General features: G+C 42.6%; 3 protein-coding genes across 3 annotated transcripts; 1 reads left to right on the plus strand and 2 right to left on the minus strand.

Annotated features, from left to right (window-relative positions):
• Positions 1–157: 157 nt before the first annotated feature.
• Positions 158–11,397, minus strand: LOC108109680 (collagen alpha-1(XI) chain). The gene is given in 12 exon segments (XM_017218273.2): positions 158–685; positions 1,289–1,404; positions 1,466–1,517; positions 2,194–2,304; positions 2,796–2,984; positions 3,058–3,246; positions 3,303–3,807; positions 3,939–4,036; positions 4,103–4,300; positions 4,302–4,587; positions 7,312–10,760; positions 10,820–11,397. Coding segments are annotated over 12 exon segments (5,745 nt in total). The 5' UTR covers positions 11,213–11,397; the 3' UTR covers positions 158–526.
• A 533-nt stretch (positions 11,398–11,930) lies between these two features.
• LOC108109705 (RNA-binding protein NOB1) lies at positions 11,931–13,763 on the plus strand. The gene is made up of 2 exons (XM_017218334.2): positions 11,931–12,102; positions 12,166–13,763. Exons 1-2 carry the CDS (start codon positions 12,028–12,030, stop codon positions 13,498–13,500), a joined length of 1,410 nt encoding a protein of 469 aa, XP_017073823.1. The 5' UTR covers positions 11,931–12,027; the 3' UTR covers positions 13,501–13,763.
• A 201-nt stretch (positions 13,764–13,964) lies between these two features.
• Positions 13,965–15,426, minus strand: LOC108109706 (NAD(P)H-hydrate epimerase). The gene is made up of 2 exons (XM_017218335.1): positions 14,717–15,426; positions 13,965–14,236 (listed from the first exon to the last, which is right to left on the minus strand). The coding sequence occupies exons 1-2, from the start codon at positions 15,319–15,321 to the stop codon at positions 14,014–14,016; spliced, it is 828 nt and encodes a 275-aa protein (XP_017073824.1). The 5' UTR covers positions 15,322–15,426; the 3' UTR covers positions 13,965–14,013.
• Between the last annotated feature and the right edge of the window lie 472 nt (positions 15,427–15,898).

Consider the following 15,898-nt stretch of genomic DNA (forward strand, 5'->3'; position numbering starts at 1 on the left):
TTACAGAGCAACAGAGACAGCTGTCACGCAGAAAACAAGGACGGCAGGAGTTCAATGAACCCGCAAAGTTAAGGTAAACATTATGTTAATATACATCTCGTTTATATTTTGTCAAAACTAAAAAAAAAAAAAAACAAAAAAAAAGCGGTGGATGTCATTCGTTTCGAAGCGAATTGATTTAATTTACAATTAAAACACATCCATATTTATTCTATTTTGTCTAGGTTTTTGCTAACGCGGATGTTCGTGTGGGCCAACGAAATTGAATTCGTTTCGTTTCTGTAAATGCAGCACTAGAAATTACTGATTGTTGCAAAATTATACTGATGGCATTGGGATGATAGATGATTAGACGTAATTCGGGGTCTTTGAGCCTTTTGTTAAAGCGACCTGATCCCGATATATACGTACGTATGTATGTGGAAATGGTCTGTGTTTGGTACGTGGAAATGCTGTGAGTTTTCTTTTTTGTTTTTTTTTTTTTTTTTTTATGTTTTTGTATCTGTTGCGTGGCTGTAATTGGCGTCTAGCGACGCTTGATACGCTCAATGTATTTGGTTTTATTCAAAGCCCGACTGCCTGCATTGGGGTCCATCATGCGGTTCCAATCGGTCTGACCCACAACGAAGCCAATGGCTCGCATCTTTTCCTGCGACCGCTTCTCCTCGATGTCCGCCCAACGAACCTGAAATGGATTTTAAGGTTTTAGCAAATGATTTTTAGAAACAAGAAGGCCTAAAAGGTTTTTTTTTGTTGGCCTAAAATGGAATGTAATGTTATATACAGTTTACATTTCCATTTAAAACTCTGCTGACATTATACAAATATATCCTTCTTCTGTTGTAAAGTAAGTAAGTAAATTCTTACTAAATTTTAAGTGATTTAATCTAAAATCTAATATATAAATGAAAAATATTAACCTTTTCAAAGAAAACAAACAATTAAACTTAAGTTAATCTGATGAAAAGACTAAACTTGAAAAGAAAACGATTTTATAAGTTCTTAAAAGTAAACAAATCGAACTGACTTTAACAAGGAAAATGTATATTATTTATAAAAAACATAAATTCAATATTTCAAAATCAATTCTGTATTAAAAAACTAAAACAATTGTCATATAAATCTTCACTTAGATCTAAAATTCTATATAATGTGATGATCTACAAGAAAGCAACAGAGACAGCAACATCCTAGCTAGCTATCCTCTTCTCATCCATGTAAAATAAAACTCTGCCAATTTTGTACTTTCTTTTCATATCCCTTAACACAACTTAAAGTTTATACTCACAATCTTCTTGCCATTGGCCGAGGTTCTGCGTGGTTCCCAATCCTCCAGCTGTAGATAATCGGCCATGCTAGCGGTCCGTCGGTTCTGCATCAGGCGCTTGGTGCCATCCAAACGGGCTGAAATCAGAGGAGTTTATAGTTTGCGGAAGTAACTAAGGTAAGAAAGTTAGGGACTCACCTAGATTATCCTCGGTGGTGTCACATTCCCATTTGCTTTTCAGGAAGCCGCACTGCACGCGAAGCACACGAAAGGCAGAACGAAGCACGATTGGGAGCCGGATTAAATGGGTTGAAATGGGAAAATTTCAGGAAAATTTAGAGGAGTTTTTCGCCGACACCAAGCCCACACAGCCAACAGTTAACTTATTCTACTGATTTTTTTTTTTTCTTCACTGACTGACTGGATTAATTATGGTAAAAACGCGCGATAGTATTTATACTAACGGATTTTATATTTAATGATTTTTAAATATAAATAAGTACAATCTAGACCCTATAAACAGGTCTATGATTATCAACAATTTGATAAGAAATAGTGACAGCTTAATACTTAATTTACTTCATTTGAACAATCTTATTATTAGTGCATATCTGTTTAATTTATGTTTATAAAATATTGTAAAAATCACATTTAACCAAATGGCAAAACACAATTTCACAAGCAAAGTTTTATTACTAGCAAGACACAAGGTTACTTAAGCATTTGACAAAGACCACAAAAGCTGGCAAACAAAAAACAAATTAAAAACTATAATTCCCTGCAAACGATAATTAAAAACTTGGAAATGGTCACAAAAAAGCAGTAAAATATACAGAAACCCATTATTTCTTCTCGGTCAACACCTAACGTACACATATGCCACAAAATGAATCCAATCAGTCGATGCAATTACAGCTAAGACTTACATCATTGGAGGCGTCGCCGCTATTGCTGTCGTCTGTACCCTCGACAGCTGCATCCTCGGATGCCGCTGATGGTCCCGCAGTTGGCCCATCGCCGGCGCAGGCATTATCGTCCTGAAAGTGAAACGAAGCCGCCATAAATCAACAAAACGTTCGCTTTAGCCAGCTTGCAAGAGTTGCCTTTACTAAAAGCTTAAACGTAAGTTCGTAATTGCTTCTTAGACTAAGGCTAGTGTGCACATATTGCTTGTCATAAAATGGTTATGGTATATCATATATATTGAGTGTATAGAATAAAGATTTGATTTGATTCCAGTGAAGAGCTTAGTCTAGGTCAGGGCGCATTCCTATAGCTTTGAAGTTGCGTTTGCATTTTTTTTGTTTTTTGTAAAGAACTTGGCCCGGCCAGGTCAGAATTTGAGATATTTTCATTAATATTGATCGCTTAAATTGTAAACATGACTAGATTGTTTTTTGGTTTAAAGTTTCCGGACTGTCCAACGACCCACTGGCCAGCCCCACAAGCCCCCACCGGCTCCAGCTTCGCAGCGACATGGCCACAGCAGTCACTGTTGCATCGCACCGCCGCCTTAGCGCATAGTTACCGTAGCCATATCCTCAACGTCTTCCATCTCGACAACGTTTTCGAGTAGCGTGCTCACATCCAGTTTGATATACTGCAGCGGTGTGGGGCACCAATTCTCCAGCACCGCCCGGATCTCGCTCTCGGTGCGCTGGTGCGAATTTCTACCCTGACAGGTCTCCAGATCGCAGTGCAGGTCCACTATGTATGGCTATAATAAATACAAATTATACATATTCATATATCCTTAAAGATAAAATATCGATTTTGTGATCATGACCCACCACAAAATTAGAATCTTTGGCGTTGCAATAAAATTCATTCAACGTGCGCAGCGAGTTGTTGTTGCAATCCACAATTACGAAATCATACAGATTGTCGCTGAGCGTCTTCTTGAAGGACTTAATGAGATATTGCATGTAGGTCTCCTCCATGCTGTCATCGAACTCGTACAGGATCTCTTTTTTAGGTATCTGCAATTAAAAAGGTTAGAAACAACTTTCCTATAGCACATTTCAGTTAATCTAACCTTCTTGCCCGTTTTGGGACATTTCTCCTCGTAGTCGTTTTCTATGATGAAATAGTCATCGATGCTGAGAATGCGCGGATTGGCACCGCCCATCTCCAGCTCCTTCTCCTTGATGAGACGCGCCACGTACGATTTGCCGCAGCCAGGAGGACCTCGCAAAATGATGCAAATGCGTTTGGGTCGGGTCAGGCGACCGGGATTCAAGAGAACCTCGTCCACAGAGATGGTATTACGATTCTCGTTGGTTGGAATGCACATCTCAAGATGGGAAGCTGTCCCAGCATTAGATACTTTATCATTGGCATTGGCCGCGGAGGGGAAAAGTGACATGGTTGCCGGCGGTGGTTCCGACCATTCATTCTCCCCGCCAAACTGTCCGCGCTCCGGATTGGCGTTGAATATTAATTGATTTTGATCAAACTGCTCCTGGACATTGCCTTGGTTCCATTTGTTCATTGATGGCGGTGGTGGCATATCGTCGTTATCGTCAGGGTAATCCAGTTTACTAATGGCAAAATATAAAGAGATAAGATGCAAGTTTTTGATTTTATAAACACAGAAAGCTGATTGTGAACGATGGAGCGGCTGCAACGTTTACAACCAGCTTAAGAAGGATTAAACCATTCTTTGACTTACTCTTCGCCATCGGATATATCCTCGAGATCATTTGGTTTCTTTCCTGAGAACTCATCGCCCTGATCCTTGCATTCATAGTGGGCTTGCTGCTGCTGCTGCTAAGGAAATCGTTGGCAGGATTAGCGACCTAAGTCTAGGCTTCCAACATTCGGCTGACCACTTACCTCATCCTGTTCGGGATTTGAAGAGCTGTTTTCTTCAATGGATTCCGATTGCAGCAGTCCGACTTGCTGTTGGGACAATCGTTCCTCCTGCTGTTTAAGCTGTTTGTTCTTTTTTTTATTCTTTCGCTTGAAGTTTCCAGTTCCTGCTGCCATTCCACGATTTGGCCCTCCCATCATTCCATGGTTTGTACCTCCTCCCTCCTCCTCCTCCTCCTCCTGCTCCTCCTCCACCCATTCCCATGCGATTTTGTCCCAGAAACGAGGAGTGGCCGTACTCAAAGGTCTTCACCGGTCTAAACTCAGGCATTTGGTCAGAGGGAACGGGACTGGAAGCCCCCTCGATGAGATTTCCATCGCCCGACTTGTGGCCATAATCGATCACCTTGGTAGCCGTTGGGTTATTGGAATAGTCGAACACCTTCATCGGTCGATAGATGGGCTCATTCTGGCTGTCATGGCTGAAGGGGAGGTACTGATGCTCCGGCCTTTAGTTTTTAAATTGATTTTTCAGTTGATGGAAGGCGGTGGGTGGAACACACCATTGGCGTTTTTAGTATATCGTTTTGTTAGGTTCGTTGGATTTGATTTTTGGTAGCAGTTTTTTGTAGATATTTTTTTTTAAATTTATTTTTTATAGTTTTTGGAATTTTGTTTTTAGTTAAAAAATTTTTTTTTTTTTTAGAGGTTTTCAATGTTTAAAAACCAAAAGAAAAACACTTGAACTTTTACTTCGGTTGAAATTTACTAAAATAGTTTTTTTTGTTTTTTTTTGGTCAGTTAAGATAGAGGGCGTGGCAGTTGGGGGCGGGGGCCAGAGGGGCGGTTGCACAATCTAAGTACATGTCCCGCTCTGACCAAAAATTTGCAAACGAGCATAAATTTTATACGTACGTATATAGTTTGGGCCTAAGCTTAAACTAATCATAAGGATTATCCTTATCATAAAAAAGGAATTAGGACATTAGACATATATCGTATATATTTTTTAAAAACTTTCTATATATTTGCATATTTACTTTGCTAAATCGAACAAATTGTGGTTTTATTTTGGGAAATGGTAAAGCCAGAGAAAGTAATAAGCGGACAAAGTATTTAATATTAAAATTGTTTACTAAATTTCTTAAAGGATTGCAAATTAAATCACTTTAAATAGACTCATTAACGGACCCCTTGTGGTATCATTAAAATAAAGCGGACATAGAAGGTAGTTAACTATTTTTATTATTTTCATTTTAAAGGCAGACACTGTTGAGTGTTTATCGGACAAATAGTGTGAGTTTAAGTCGGAGAAATCGGAGAAACGTTGGCTTGCCTGAATAAATTATTATATATATTCATTAAGTAACTATAATTTTCTAGATTAAACCATTTAAGAATCATAGTTTCATTGTTATAAATATCCAAAATGAAAACTTTAAAATCGGATAACAAGAAGCGGACAAATTGTAGTTTTATATCGAAACCTCATAGAGTGCGTTTTTCAAGTTTTAAGACTTCTTTTTTGGTTTACTAAACAATAACCAATAATGGTCGATGGTAATTTCATATTCATTCAGTTTATTCAGTTTTTTTTTTTTGTATAATATTTTGTGAACAAGACTTAGACGAATGACAGTATTTTAAAATAAATATTCTTTAAAATTAACCAGAACCCAAGTTAAGCAATCGGAAATATGTCAAAAAGTATAAGAAACAGCGTAAGAGGTTAAGAATCAGACGGACGACTGGCCAAAAATCTGCCTTAGCTTAGATATTATTTTATTCCAAATAACAATGATTGTGTTTTACCATCCTTTATTTGATATTAAATTCATAGCAAAGATTAAACTATAGCTTATATACGATCTATATAATTTCAGGCTATAGAAGAACTAAGCTTTGCATCAAACTTGACTTCAAATTTAACTCATAAAATGTTCAATTTTAAAAACAAGGAATGTAACTTAAAGGGGAGAATATATTTTTATATATATATATAAATGAATTTTCCAATCAAAGATAAATAGGTAAAAACTAAAATCGGGCAGGAAAGTTAGCCTTATTAATGATGCATTTTCGATTTCATATTCGTTTTCTGTGGATCTGGCAGATGTGTGTGTGTATGCTTAATTTCCAGTTCCAGGTTTGGTATCTGGAATCTGGGATCTGAGATATATATATATGTCTGCCCCTTTCGATAGACGCCCCTTAAACTCAGAGTTAAGTTCCTGCGCTGCTGCTGCTGCTGTTGCTGGAGGTATTTACCGCCCCCGTTTCTTGCTGCTCAGACAATGATGGATCAATGATTAATGATCATAGACAGAGATCGGTGGATATACCATCGGGGGGCATCGCCAACAATCAAATACCATCGTTTACATAATCGTTTTTATGTTGGTTTTTTTTTTTTTTTTTTTTTTTGTTTGGTTTTGGTTTGTAACATTTTTTAAATTATATGATTTTTTTTTTTTTTTTTTTTTTTTTGTATTTCAGTATTTTTTTCAGTTTTGCATAGAAGTAGAAGAGAAGAAGAAAAAACGGGGTTGGAATCGAAATTCCAGCATTAACGATAACTAGAAAAAGGCCTGGACAAGTAATCTACATAATATTGGATGATATCGATGCAGATAGAGATAGAGAAGAGTGGACAAAGAGCGGGAAAGGGGAATTCTCTTAAAAGGAAAGCCATATAAATCCTTTTTTTTTGAATTTCAAACAGACTCACACGGATTCTTAGACATAGGAAGTAAGGAGAACACACAGTTTGGTTAACAAACAAAACGGACAAACATATTTTCTTTTTGGGTTTTCCTCAACGATTATTATTATTATTATTATGTATAAAAAAAACACATAAGAAATGATTTATAATTGCAAATAGCAGCTTAACCGTTCCAAAAACAATTAATTACGAAACCTTTTTACAGAGAATTTGTTATCATGCAACCCTAATTAGAATTTCCCAAATCATCGAACATAATTGACGATTATACACTAATCCGAAGACAGAGAGAGAGAGTAAAAGCAATCTTTGAATAGATAATGCCCCCTATATATCTTTATCAGGCAATCAGACAATTGATTTTGGATTTCAATAGTAAAAGTGTTAAGGGGAAAGAAGAATCTTCCCCCTTTTCCCCCCCTTTGTTTGTCAAGTTATATTTAGTTTATACATTTAGAAAAAAGAGTTAATCAAGTCAAAAACTTAGAAACGGATGGAGGACACATACCCGTCATTCCAGTTCTTCCGATTGTTGTTCTGTCCTCCCGGACTGCCAAAGTTGTTGCGGTTGGGGAAATTCCTGGGACCTCTTGGTGGTCCTGCGCCAAGGTCATCGTCGCCAAATGCTGGTCCTAGTTTTCCGCCCTGACGGCGGAAGGGGTTATCACTGATTGGTCCACCACCGCCACCGCCATTGAATCCCCGATGGTTGGGACCGTTTCCTGGTCCAAAATTGGGTCCTGGACCGCCAAACGGCGGGCCGCCAAAGTCATCGCGTCGAGGTCCAAACGGACCACCGGGACCGCGATGTCCAAAGTTACGAGGACCTGGTCCCGGACCGAAATTCGGTCCAAAGTTCGGACCAAAGTTGGGACCATTAGGCCTGAAGTTTGATCCTGGACCGGGGCCAAAATGCGGGCCTCCTGGACCGGGCCCATTGGGTCCAAAATGCGGTCCTCCTGGACCAGGACCAAAGTTTGGTCCGAAGGGGGGTGGTCCGCGTGATCCTGGCCCGTTGGGTCCAAAGTTTCTGCCAGGTGGACCATAACCGGGGCCATTGTCAAAGTCAATAAAGTTGCCGCCAGGCACTTGATTCGATCCAAAGTTATCAAAGCGGGATCCGTCGTTGGGACCAGGACCTAGACCAGGTCCAGAATTTGGCTGACCTCGGTGACCAGGCCCAGGACCAGAACCCGGGCCTCCGCCTTGAGCCTGCCCTGGCGGGCCTTTGTTGTCAGTATTGTCAGCGGAATTCTCATTCTGACTTGTCGAGTCGCGGGAATCCTGCGACCTAGAATCGTTTCCACCATTCTTCTGGCGCTGCCACTCGGCGAACGACAATGGACGTCCATCGGTTTCCGTTTCCCGATTCTGTTGCTGTTGCTGTGGCTGTTGCTGTTGCTCCTGATCCTCCTGCTCATTCAGCCGACCACGCTGTTCGCGCTCCTGAACATTTGCCACCGCCTGGGTGAGATTGTTGAGAAACTTCGGGTCCTTGAGGGCTTTGCTTAGCGATTCGTTGTTTTTGTCCGAAGAATCATCCTTGGCTACAGAAGCGTCATTAGTTACTTTTTCGTCTGAATCCTTGGCCCCCACATCAAACACAGACGATGGATTCTTGTCAGCTCCATCGTCAACCAAATCCAGACCAGGGATGCCGTCGCTCTTCTTAAAGATGCTGCCCATGGGCGTGTCTTCAACGGACTTTTCAGCTTCCTCTTCTTCGTCATCGTCGTCGTCGTCGTCCAGGGAAATGGTAAATATTGGCTCCTCCGGTTCTTTGGCCTGCTTAGCAGGAGTAGAGCTAGGTCCAGGAGATTTCCGGCGCTTACCGAGGTGATTGGATGTCGAAGGAGGCTGCACTGGTTGAGCTGGCATCACTGGTGGAGCCGGCGCTGACACCACTGGTGCAGCTGGAGCTGCAACTTCGGGCGGCGGAAGGACCGGAGGAGCTACTGGGGGAGCTGGCGTAACGGCAGCAGTAGCATTTACATTTGAAACAGATGATTGGTCATCCTTGGACTTCTCTTGTCCTGGCTGTGTGTCCAATTTCTCTTGGATGGTTTGCTGAGTGGTTTGGTATTGATTCTGCATTACTGGTGGTGGCCCTTGGTTGGCTCTAAAGGCAGGAACTCCGGCGCTTTCGAAGGCGTGATTCTCGTTCGCAAATGGGCCAGGATGCCCAGGTGGTCTGTTGCCATGTCCGAAATTGGGTCCAGATCCCTTGTCACCGAATTTGTTTGGACCTCTGAATGGTTCATCATTTTTCTCTTGTTCCTCGGGTTTCGGTGGCCCAGAACTTTCTTTTTGTACATCTGTAGAGGATCCTGGTCCTGTCGAACCACCCATCTGCTGCTGGCGACGCCGGCGCATCTGCTCCCTTCTATCCACAATGCGACGGCGCTGTTTCTCGAACTCTTCCTCATAGCGGCGATACTCATCGCGATCGGGATGATTGGCATTAGCCCGTTTCCAGTCCTCGAACTGCTGCTCCCACTGGTCGAACAGGCGATCGAAGCTGGCTTCGTCCAGGTCGGAACCCTGTTGTTGGCTACGGTTAAAGTTGTTCCGTTGATTGAAATTTCCTCGATTTTGATTATAGCCTCCTGGACCGGAATCACCAACTCCTCCTCTCTCATCTGAATATCCCTGGTTTTGGTTGCGGTTATTTTCCCAACGGTTGGTCTGACGACGATTATTATTATTGCCAAAATTGTCTGGTCCAGGTCCTCCTCCTCTGCCACCAAAATTATCCCGGCCTTGGAGGCCTCCACCGATACTGCCAAAGCTGCCTCCGCCACTGCTAAAGTTACTTCCTCCTCCGCCACCACCACCCTGCTCCTTATTATTGTAACTATTGCCAAAGTTGCTGTTGTAGTTGCCCGTCCGATCTTGGTTAAAATCTAACTGCGAGCTATTGTTGAATGAATTAGAAGTGCCTTCTCCTCTTCCTCCACCTCGTTCGTCCGGTGGCCCCCAGTTGCTTCGATTGCTCAGAAAACTGTTCTGCTTGCTGTTAGCCTCCATTGGTGGTCCGTCCATATCGGAATTATTTTTTGGCCAGCGATTCTGTAGCTGGCTTGTATTGCTTTGACGCTGCTGCTGATTATCCTGCTGGGGATCCTTTAAACTCGGCGGAGGTCCGCTCATCCAGCGATTCTGGAACTGCTGATTGACACTATGATCGCCGGGCGGTGGTCCGCTCATCCAGCGGTTATGCTGCTGATCTGAACCAGACGGCATTTGATTGGATGGCCCATCCCAACGGGCATTGTTGTCATTGCTATTGTTTACCGGTGGCGGTCCATTCCAGCGATTGTTCTGTGGCGGTGGCCCATCCCAGCGACCTGGTGGTACGGAAGTATCGGGCGGTGGACCACTTGGATCCCAGAGAGGACGATTATTGTTACCTCCACTGCGGGGATTGCCATTTCCCCACTGGTTTTCCATCATGTTTGGCGGCTGCTGTGGTGGAGGTCTCTGCAGCGAAGGAGGTGGCTGCTGGAGATTTGGAAAGCCATGGTTGTCCGATCCGACATTATTGTAGGTCATCGGATTTATTGGCCCGCCACCGTATCTGTTGGGCGGTGGCTGCTGCATAGATGGTGGTCCTGGCCACATGCCTTGAATTGACTGGTCGTAGGCAGACTTTTGAGGTGGCGGCGGCGGCGGCTGGTTGTACATCTGCGGCTGGGCCGTAATCTTACCTGGCACCGGTTGCCCAACTGGGATGGGATTCGGTGTGGTCGCAGGAGCCGGTGAGACAGTAACGCCCTGGTAATAGTTCTGAGAGACGGGATAGGCTTGTGGCCCTGGGGCAGGGGCCACAGCGACCACAGGGGCTACAGCGACCACAGGGGCGGGAGTTGGCGCAGGTTCCGCTGGCACGGGTGCGGGAACACCTTGGACAGTGGAACTCGAGGCTACGGCAGCGGCGGCGGCCATTTCACGTTTGTACTGGATATTGATAAGGGGTTAACAAAAGGGATCCAATAGGAACTTAAAAAAAAAATTACCTGTTCGCCGTACTGGGCATGCCATTTAGCGTACTCCGCCTGGTAGGTCTGCCACTGATGCCAGTGGTGCTGCAGAGCGTATTGTTGCTCCGGGGTCATGGCTGCGTATTGCGCGGCCGTATACTGTTCGTAGGGGTTACCAGCCCCGGCCCCACCAGCTGTGGCCTGTCCGCTGACATAGGGGTTGAAGGCAGCCGCATCATTGGTCGATGGTGTAGTGGTATTGGGTGGTGGACCTACTCCTGCAACTGCCGGCTGAGCGGTTGCTCCCGAAGACGCGTCAGCGGGTGGTGGAGGGGGCGGGGCATCTGGCAGCGGCGGTGGGGCCGACGGTTGCGGAGGAGGTGCAGATATCGGAGCCGCTACGGCGGTCGGTGGCCAATGTCCCCACATTCGGCCTTTTGCGATGCCGGATCACGGATGCCGCACTAGTTTTCGTTTTTCACTTAATCCGGCGTAACAATCCCGTTGTGATAATTCCGTTCACTTTTTAGAATGTACGCTCGCAATCTAGTTGAAATGAGAATGAAAACTTCGCCATTTTTGGCTTGAAAACTAGTGATGGCACTTGCCGCAGGGGAGTTACAGTGTGCCTGCGCTGTGGTGATGAAAAAATAATGTATACACTTTGAAATAAGATCAAATTCAAAGTATACACTTTGAAATATTTTTACAATTATACATACAATAGTCATTAATTTAATCAATATCAAATAATAAATCAATACATTTCAAAAACATGAATATTAACCTAACTTACAAAAGATAAAAACTGAAATTACGTTATGTTGAGATTTCAATGATCTATTATCGAACCTCTGATAATACAAAAGCCAAAACTAAAATTACTTTTTGTTGAGATTTCAATGATCTATTATCGAACCTCTGAAATTTTTAAATAATTTCAATTAAAACTAATAAATGTAATGTAATAAAAACTCTTTTTGTAATGTTTTAATTGCAGAAATAAATTGACAAAAAAAATATATATAATATTATGATATGTATGTATAAAGTAATGTCATCAATAGTGAATATAATAAAATATTTATTAAATAATAAAATTAAATTTCTATCCCGATAGTAAATACTTTTTGGCATTTTTAGGATAATTTCTAACTGACACATAACGGTCACACTATTCCCAACACGTGCTGAATTGTTTTCCTTGCCGTGTTTTGTTTTTCATGTGAGAATTACCCCGAAAAATGGCCGAGACGAGCGGAAAGATCAAGTTCCTGGTGGCGGACACCACTGCCTTTATTAACGCCGTGCCCCTGAACGTATGTTATCCATAGATTCTCCCAATCTAAACCCATCTAAACCCCAACACCAATCATCTCCAGGAATATGCGGAGCAGGTGCTTACCGTGCCAGATGTGGTAGCCGAGGTGCGCAACAAGCGTCAGATACGTCGCCTCTGCGTCCTGCCATTTGACCTACAGGTGCGCGAGCCGCGCCCTGAGAGCATCAAACACTGCGTGGAGTTCGCCAAACGGACCGGTGACTATGCGAGTCTTTCGGGGATCGATCTTAAGGTCATCTCGCTCACCTACGAACTGGAGGCGGATACCGTAGGAACCGACCATCTGCGCAAAGAACCCGTAATGGCCCAAACTATCGCTTCCAAGGAGAAACCCGAGGAAATGCAGGATGCTAGTAACAAGAGGCTTGTTGGTTGGTATATGCCCGAAGGAGAAGAAGAGGAAGACTCCGAGGAGGAGGAAGAAGACTCCCAGGAGGAGGATGATGGCGCAGAGGAAGAAGACGATCAGCCAGAAGGCGAAGAAGACACTGTTAAGGCAGCCATTGAAGCTCAATTAGCTGGCAAGAAACCCCTAAACAGCCAATCTGTCCAATTTGAGGAGGATCAGGAGCCCAGTCAGGAAGAACTAGACAAGCTGTTCGAGAAGCTCAAATGCGCACCCAGCGCCGAGGAAGAACAGGAGCTTTCGGAACTGCTTGTTTCCCAGCCGGCAGAAGAAGAAACAGAAGAGGCAGAGCCACAAGAGCCAATCAAAAGCCAAAATCTCGAGGAGGAAGTGGGTGATGATGGCTGGATCACGCACTCCAATATCAAGAAGGCCAAGAAAGCCCTAGAAGGCAAAGTGGAAACCGACGAAGTACCGCCCGTGGCTTGCATGACCACCGATTACGCCTTACAGAATGTCCTCAAGCAGCTCAATCTGCACCTGGCCGCCCTGAATGGCAGGATCATCAAGCAGCTACGCACATACATACTGCGTTGCTATGCCTGCTATAAGACCACCAGCATCATGACCAAGGTCTTCTGCCCCAACTGCGGCAACAAAACACTGAAAAGGGTGGCTGTTAGTCTGGACGAGAACGGCCGTCAGGTGATACACATCAATACGCGCCGGCCGCTGACCAACAAGTACAAGAACCAGAGTCTGCCGCGTTTCCAGGGCGGCAAGCACTCAAGGAACCCGATCCTGTTCGAAGATCAGCCCATGCCCAGGCAAATGCCATCGCGCGTGGCCAAGACCAAGACAAACGCTCTGGATCAGGATTATACCTCTGGGTTCTCGCCCTTCGTACTGCGCGATGTGGACTCCAAGTCCGCTATGCTGCGCTCCAAGGGAAACCTCAAGGAGTGGGCCAGGAACAACAACTTTGAGGAGGACCGCCGGCGCAAGAATTACAATCGCTTGTATAAATAGGCATTTGGGAAACTACTACTTGGCAAGATGGTATTAATATCTCTAATAACATTTTGTTGACTTTCTAATTTTAGACTTTATATAATCTGTAATATATAAAATAAAAAAACAAGGGAGAACCTTAATCTTTAGATGAAATAAATGCATTTCTAAACCTTTACAAGGCAAAAGCTGAGCTACAACTTTTAAGCTTTTGACCAGAGAAACTGTTTTAAATATTTATAAACATTTTTTTGAATAGAAATAAACTATTTTTCAAACTATTTACCGAACTTTTAATCATTTTCACTAAGGGTTCCTGTTTAGGAAACTTTACCCACATCGAAACTTATGTTTTCTTTACATTACCAAACTTTAATGATTAGTTCTTTCAAGTAAAGATTTTCATTTACCAGGTTTTTTGTCCAAATTAGACCTTTCACTTTTGCAATGTCACACCTTTGGCCATACAACTATCCAAAGACTGTAGCTTAGAATTCCATTTTTTATTTGGAAATCGTATAAATGTATAAATCACAGCTTGACGCACAGCTCGTTGCCCGGATACAAGGGCAGATTCAGTCCATATTTACGCTGCAGGGCGGGAGGTACGAATCTGCCGCCCAGGTAGTGATGTTCCCCACGAAAGTGACGGGCACACAGTTTCGGGGCAGTCAGAGATATAAGCAGAGCTGGTTCCAGATCGCATTCAGTCACTTTTCCCTTCTCCACGTCCCAGCCGCTTGGAATATCCACGCTGCAAGGAGATTGTATGATTAGTTTTTGATTTCGTATCTTTGAATAAAAGGTTCTTGGCTAATTCGGTTTCAGTTTTCTGGATATTTGTAAGATTTCTAGAGCTTTCGATTTTCATCCGCCTTTTAAGATGGATTTATGCAAAATGCAAATGGCATTCACATAGTAATTGGGTAAAGGCAACTCGAATTGGAAAAGATTTCAAAGAAGATACAAGCTTGTCTCCATTATTCATGGATCTGTGTGTGTATGACAATAAAGTGAGGTGTTCTGAGTAAACGATTTCATACATAAAGAGACATTTCTTTTCCATGCTATGGGGATCGAGAATCGGTTTAGGCAGGAGGTATGGTGTATTTCGAAAATAATGAACAGAATAGCCTGACTATTGGATAGTAAGCCCAATCCTCCTAATCCCTCCTAATGAATAGAATAACTGATGTGAACCCTGATCTTTATATGAACTTTGAACCCATCGCACCTTGCAATTGGCAGTTTGGTTTGCTGCATAAGTTCCACAACGGCGACGAAGTCCGCTCGAACGGGTGGCTTGAAACTGAAACCAAAAAGGGCGTCCACAATAAGGTCGTAGTCACAGGATGCACTCTCCACCGAGGGACACTCTTTGACACTGAGAATCTCCATCATTTGGCATTGGTGGCTGAGATTCTCGAAAAGGGGCTTCGGTGTGGGCTTGGGATAGTATATGGTTGGTGTATAGCCCATCAGGGAAAGGTGCCTAGCGGCCACCAAGCCATCACCTCCATTGTTTCCTGGACCACAACAAACCAGAATCCGAGGATGCTTCTCTGCCGGGAAACATTTGGCCACAGCGTGGGCACAACTCAGTCCCGCCAGTTCCATCAGTTGATCCACACTGAACTTGTACTCATTGAAGAGCTCCTGGTCCACGTCGATGGCCTCTTTTTGGTTAAGATACTTTAAGTCCATCTTATTACCGGTGTAAAATCGCTTGGTTTCCAAAGGTGACACTGGTTTCTGTTTAATTTCTGGAATTACGAGTGGATGGAAAATGCGGGAAATGGGCCTAAAGGATGCACCAAGACGCTGGCAAAGCAAGCTCATAGGTCGTTATTTTAAATTGAATGTAGTTTTACTTAAAAATTAATTTTCCAAGCTTTTGTTTCAGAAATAATTTGCAAAGTTTTTAAACAGCTGGCTGCAGAGTTGCCGGACCACTGACAGTGCTGCTCTAAAATTTTTAGTGATGGCAAATTTAGATCACCAAAAGTAGCTAAATTTAAAAATAAATTTATAAATATTTTATATAATAAGATTCAAAAAGCCTTTAAAGAAAACAATTTTATTTTTAAGAAATTCATTAATAATTTACTTGTACTTTATTATATTATTATTATATTATCTATAAATATGTATTATTTATTTATTATCATAATTTATTTAATTTTATTATTAAAAATAAATAACTATATTAAAAATGATTAATGCACATTATTTAAAATTTAGGTCAGAACATATTATAATATCCAAAAACTAATCGCTTTTAAAAATAGCTAAATGTCCTAAACTAAAACCCCGCCAACAAACTTATCCTACAATCACGATCTTGGGTGCCGATCTTGGCTATATACATCGCAGATATTATTTAGTACATTTTAATAAATTCCTTGGTATATTCCAT

This window comes from Drosophila eugracilis, unplaced genomic scaffold (genome assembly GCF_018153835.1).
Source record: "Drosophila eugracilis isolate 14026-0451.02 unplaced genomic scaffold, ASM1815383v1 contig_649, whole genome shotgun sequence".
Taxonomy (NCBI): Eukaryota; Metazoa; Arthropoda; class Insecta; order Diptera; family Drosophilidae; genus Drosophila; species Drosophila eugracilis.